Source organism: Notothenia coriiceps, unplaced genomic scaffold, assembly GCF_000735185.1.
Source record: "Notothenia coriiceps isolate Sejong01 unplaced genomic scaffold, NC01 NC01_scaffold00020483, whole genome shotgun sequence".
Taxonomy (NCBI): Eukaryota; Metazoa; Chordata; class Actinopteri; order Perciformes; family Nototheniidae; genus Notothenia; species Notothenia coriiceps.
The window spans coordinates 159,472-165,867 of record NW_011353184.1 but is presented as its reverse complement, the minus strand read 5'-3'; the positions used below and the strand labels follow the sequence as shown (position 1 = coordinate 165,867).

At 42.8% G+C, this 6,396-nt stretch overlaps 1 protein-coding gene across 1 annotated transcript in view; it reads left to right on the top strand.

The window, feature by feature from the left end:
* Positions 1 to 6,396, top strand: part of LOC104952776 (Down syndrome cell adhesion molecule-like) — a 107,770-nt gene that overhangs the window by 80,913 nt on the left and 20,461 nt on the right. The window contains exons 7-9 of the mRNA XM_010779651.1: positions 1,130 to 1,426; positions 2,686 to 2,958; positions 5,184 to 5,462. Of these exons, the coding sequence (XP_010777953.1) occupies positions 1,130 to 1,426; positions 2,686 to 2,958; positions 5,184 to 5,462 (849 nt within the window). The remainder of the gene's footprint in view (positions 1 to 1,129; positions 1,427 to 2,685; positions 2,959 to 5,183; positions 5,463 to 6,396) is intronic.

Below are 6,396 nucleotides of genomic sequence, written 5' to 3'. Positions count from 1 at the left end.
GTACGTCGTACGTACGTACGTACGTACGTACGTACGTCGTACGTCGTAACGTCGTACGTACGTACGTCGTACGTCGTACGTACGTCGTACGTCGTAACGTACGTCGTACGTACGTACGTACGTACGTACGTTACGTACGTACGTACGTACGTACTACGTACGTACGTACGTACGTACGTACGTAACGTCGTAACGTACGTCACACACACACACACACACACACACACACACACACACACACACACACACACACACACACACACACACAAATCCAATAGCTCACATTGGCAGCGTTGCTCAGGCAACTGTATCCTATGGTCTGGGAGCTGTAGAAAGGAGATATTGAAATCAATCTTTATTTGTATAGCCCAATTTCACAAAACATGTGGGCTTTACAGATTAAAATAAATAACATTGTAAATGATGGAGTTACAGCTAAATGAAAATACAAGATAGTGTATGTAATACAAATAGAAATAGAAAATAAATTAAGATAACAAAAAAAGACATTAAAAAGACAAAACATTCAAATTATTCAAATTAAGTACCATCAAAATGAAATGAAATCATGTGGAACAGATCTAGATGATCAGAGAGCAGCAGCATGCAGACATACTGTACACGTTTCAGAAGCAAACGGCTCGTGGACAAAAGTTTTTTTTGTGTTTTTTGTTTTATTTCACAGATTGACCCCTTACAGTAACTACAGTTAATACGGGTGATTCATCTGGAAACCACAAATTAATCACAATACCAAGTGTGAGCCAAAGTTGCTCCCGCTCCACCAGCAAGGGATGTTTACCATGAAAGGCATGGGAGTTAAAAGACAAAGAAAATTAGGAATCAACACAAGATTATTACACTGTGTCGGATTTCATGCCAATAATTCAGAAATCATGTTGTAATAAAGTAAAAAACGCTCTGATTGATCTCACCAGTTAATTAGTCATCTCTTTATTACAACATCACGTCTATTTGTTTTAACTCCCCCCAAAAAACAAGGATTTTAAACTTGTGATGAATCGTGACTAATCAAGAGCCAACTTGATGGACTATGAGGGGGCAACACTACAGTTTAACATCTTCATTCACTCTCCTGTTCCCCCCCCGTCGCCCCCCCCGGGTGTAGATGGTACTCCAAAGATCCTGGCCTCGTTCAGCGAGAAGGTGGTGAACCCCAACGAGCCCGTCTTCCTGGTCTGCAACGTGAAGGGCACGCCTCCCCCCCGCTGCACCTGGTCTCTGGACGACGACCCCGTCATCAAGGACTCCCACCACCACCTGGGCCACTACGAGACCCACGAGGGCCACGTGGTCAGCCAGCTGAACGTCACGCACACCCAGGTGCAGGACGGGGGGGTGTACCGGTGCACGTGCAGCAACTCGGCCGGGCTCGTGTACCACCAGGCTCGAATAAACGTAAGAGGTGCTTGTCAAATCAGCTCCTCCAAGAACAACAATACACATACCTGTCTGTCTCTCTGTGTGTGTTTGTCTGTGTCCGTCTGTCCCGCTGCCTGTCTGGTGCTTTCAGGAAATGAGCGCTGGTTTTTGTCTGAAATTAAAAAGGGTGTTAGGAATTTAAAATACAAAAAGCGCGATTGTCACTCCTGTGATTCAGCGCAGGCAGTTGCGAGCTAGCTAACAAGCTAACAGGCTAATGACATTCGTTTTTGTGCGCCATACGGATAGGACCACAGTTTTAGTCAGAGCTACAAGAAAATCATCAGTCGTCTGTTTATATCATGTTGTGTACGCTTTTGTACAGATATTCTCACTTTAACTTCTTAAATCCATATTTTAAGGGTAACCAAATGTTATTACAGTCACCTAGAGGGGCATATGAATATCTCTACAATACAATAGTTGACCCGTGATGGGCAGAACGACACTGTCATGCTTAAAGCTGGGCAAATTAAAAAGCCCTTACGTTCTTGTTTTGAGTAGATTTGATCAAGTGTTAAATGTCTTAACTATTAGGTTCCTAATCACATTTACACTGATTGATTTTGCCTTAATCTTATTTTTTGGAATCGTCTTTTTCCCCTCCGAATGATCACTTCCTACATGCCTGTATTTTTAGGTCAAGTGAATTCCCCCGGCTTGCTGCACATATCTGGATATTGGGTTTCCAAAATGGGCTGGTTTCTAAATAGCCGGAAGAAAAAAAGATATGACTTTCTATTTGCATGAATGCATTTATCTGCGGGTGTGTGTGTGTTTCGTTCTGCGTGTGTTTACTCAAGCAGCCCATTCACGATCAGATGTTAAAGCGATTACTCTATTTCCATTTTATGAGGCGCAGAATGCAGATTACAGTGATGTGGGTAAACAGCAGGAGCAGCATTATAAGCATCAGCGGCGCAGTGTTATCTAAATGTTTTCCTGCAGACGGCGAGCACACTTTAATCACTTTACCGCCTTCTGCTCACAGTTAAGCCTAACATCTTGTGGTAAAACAAACAAGTTTATTTTGCGTGTATTAATATTTTAGTGGCAGGTTTAATACGTGAAGCTATAGAGAGAAATGTTCCGTTTCATGTTTTGTGTCTAGCAGTTGTTTAAATTCATTTTGTAAAGTCTTTTATTTACAAAAACACCAAAAATAAAGCCAACGTGATTCGATTCACCTTCCACCGAATGTCTTTATAGAGGATCTTTTCCCCTTCTCTGTCCCTCTTTTAGGCCGAGCCAACATCCGCCCGATGAAAAACATCACGGCGATCGCTGGACGAGACGCGTTCATTCACTGCCGTGTGATTGGCTACCCTTACTACTCTATAAAGTGGTACAAGAACTCTGCACTGCTGCCGTTCAACCACCGGCAGCGAGCGTTCGAGAACAACGGCACGCTGAAGCTGACCAACGTGCAGCAAGTGGACGCCGGCGAGTACAACTGCAAAGTGATGGTCCAACCCAACAAGATGGACTCCCAGAGCGTGCACCTGTGCGTCAGAGGTCGGTACCATGCAGCTAAATATGATCCACACCCCTGGGATCAGGTTCGGAGCGTAATCGATCAGAATAAACCTCACTACTCTAGTGATGTAACAAAAGTACCAAACAGCCACCCTTGCACCTAATGTCATACATACAATACTCTGTAAAGGTGTGGGTGTGAATTCATCCTGGCCCAATCAGAAAGTTAAACAAAGAGACTACACAGGCTAAACAAACAAGTCAGAGGGTTAACCACAGTTAGCAGATAATAGTAAGAAACTCTGACAAAGATTCAGCCTCTGGATTGACCATCATCCACGACCTATATTACATTACATTGCATTTAGCTGACGCTTGTATCCAAAGCGACTTACAATAAGTGCATTCGACCAAGAAGATACAACCTTGAAGAAAACAGAATCATATAAGTACATCAGGTTTCATAGAGCTAAAACATTTCAAGTGCTACTCAACTGGCTTTAGATAAGCCAGTCCTTTATTAGTATATAAGTGCTTTGTTAGTAGTTCTATTGCTCGAAGAGATGAGTTTTCAGTCTCCCCCGGAAGATGTGTAAGCTTTCTGCTGTCCTGATTTCAATGGGGAGCTCATTCCACCATTTTGGAGCCAGTATAGCAAACCCACGTGTTTTTGCTGATGGGAACTTGGGTCCCCCTCGCAGTGCGGGTGCAGCGAGCCGTTTGGCCGATGCATATAGGCTCCCTCTGAAGGTGTGTGTCAGGATTTAAGGGTCGGACCAATCGGGATCTTCTAAGCTTCAAGTGGGCGGGACAAGGCAGCACAATGGCAACTAAGGGGCAGCACAGCTAACAATCATACAGAAACTCACAGGACTGTTAGTGGAGGCTGCGGCTGTAACAGTAACTATGAGTGTTAAATTAATGTAAAAAGTACAATATTTGCCTCTGAAATGTGTAGAAGCATAAACTTGCATACAATGGAATCACTCAAGTGAAGTACAATTGTGTCGAAATAGTACTTAGTTACTTTCCAACACTGCTACTACATCAATCTACTGTTTTATCCACTCATCCAAACCCCTGATGACAGGAATAGCGCTTATCCAGAGTGTGTTTAGAGTCAAACTGTATGCATAATACAACAACACGGTAATACAATTAGATCTATGCAAACAGACTGCTCTACATTCAGAGGGAAATCTCCAGCCGACACACACACACACACACACACACACACACACACACACACACACACACACACACACACACACACACACAAGTCATCTGTGTGTGAGTGTCCAGTGAGTTCAACTAACAGTGAAATCAGAAGCACTTTAGCACCTTATTTAATTCACAACAAAGTGGAGATAATGGTCTCCGGGGAAACCCAAAGACACTTGCGCATTTTAAGCATGAGCAGAGTAAATTAACAAATGCACTCGCTCTCTATAGCACCGCTGGGAAGTGTTGCTTTATATCATGGCACTCTCTTCAGCTCTCCCCCTCTGTTCCCCTCCCTCCAGTGGAAAGTGTAATATAGCATACTGTACAGAGGGAGGGGAGGAGAGGGGAGGGGGCCCTAATGGGGAAGCCCTTTTTAAGTATTACCTTTTACAGATGTAAGATCAGTCACTGTGTAATATCACTGCTACAGCTTTCATTAACTGGGAATTAGCAGATTATTTTACTAGATCAACAGCTGCCCACCTTTGTGTGAGGGTCTTTTTATTTATATCTATTTACAATAACTAGTTACCTTTACAAAAATGTGATCTTATCTGAGTATCACAATATCAAGTAACCTGATTACTTTCTGTTAAAATCTGAGCTGACAGAAAATACTCAGTTTTAGTTTAATACACACAGTTAAGCTCAGACACACTTTTTTATAACATATAGGTTCAACTACTGAATTAAAAACAGAACAAATGAACCAAAGAAAGTGAAAACCATAAAGCAGATTCAGGCAGTAGGCGTATAGATTCACATTTAAAGTATTAACCTAAAGAACAGTACAGCTTACAGAGGACAAATCAAATCTAACCCTTTTACAACAAACACAATATGCCCTTTTGAGTTTTTTACTAACATTGGAATCTGCAGGTGATCCCCCGTTTTTAGAAATGTAGCAGTAAACTGATTACATCTTTTGAACATAACTGTAAGGGAATACAGGTACCTTTTTTGTATCCTGGTTACATCATCCCGTTACTCTTTTAAACCTGCTCACGACTTTGATCTCTGTGTCTCCTCCTCTCTGTCAGTCCCTCCCTACATCCAGCCCTTTGAGTTCCAGCGCTTCACCATCGGGCAGCGCGTCTTCATCCCCTGCGTGGTCATGTCGGGCGACCGCCCTCTGGACATCACCTGGCAGAAGGACGGGCGTCCCATCCCCATCAGCCTGGGCGTAACCGTGGACAACATCGACTTCACCAGCTCGCTGCGCATCTCCAACCTGACGCCCGACCACAACGGCAACTACACCTGCGTCGCCCGCAACGAGGCGGCTGCCGTGGAGCACCAGAGTCAGCTCATTGTGAGAGGTGAGAGGGGAACACAGGAACAGATTTTGGAGTTGGTTTGGGATCGGGTCTAAATACCTACTGGAACCTAGTGGACTACCATCATTTGTTGTATGTGAGAAGTTTTTTTTATTTGAAGTAATCCCTGAAATACCAAACTTTACTTATCACTTCCTCCTGTCTGGCTGAAGGTACAATGGACTAATGCTGTGTGACTGGTATGAACATCTGCACACAAAGACTATAATACATACAACTAAAACATGTGTCAACAGTGTGGGGAAAGTCACTTTTGAAATCTAGGTTGCAGATTACTACACTAGTTACTCTGTTAAGAAATTGGGTGATTTCAATTATTTGAGGAAGTTACTTAAAATCATGTTAGTAGATATTTGTTTAACTTGGCAGGGCCTAAACATTTAAATTAATCCAGGAAGTGTAAAGGTTCTCAAAACTGATTAGTGTAAAACCTTTATTAAAATGATCTCCGTGTAACTTGATTTGAACAGAGAAAAAAGTATACAGGTCAAATAAGTTTGGAAAGTTGTTAACGTGTGTGTGTGTGTGTGTGTGTGTGTGTGTGTGTGTGTGTGTGTGTGAGCGTCTGTGTGTTTACTCAATCGTAGTGTTAAAAACAAGCTTTAGCTATCCAGCAGGAAGTGGTTCAGTTGGCCAGGCGGAAGGTTCGGTTTTGGCTCAGTTTCATTAGGCCTTCATCAATAAATCCATCAAAATACTTTTTGAATCCCAAATGATGAAGACTCAGGCTCATGTTGAAGACATGATGAAGACTTAGGCTCATGTTGAAGACATGATGAAGACTAGAATCAGGCTCATGTTGAAGACATGAGGAATACTCATATATCCTGGTGCAGCCATTTTTTCCTAAAGCCCATTAAACTACACTAAATATATTCCGTCTGACTCTTAGCTAACGCCTATGTCGAGAGGGGGG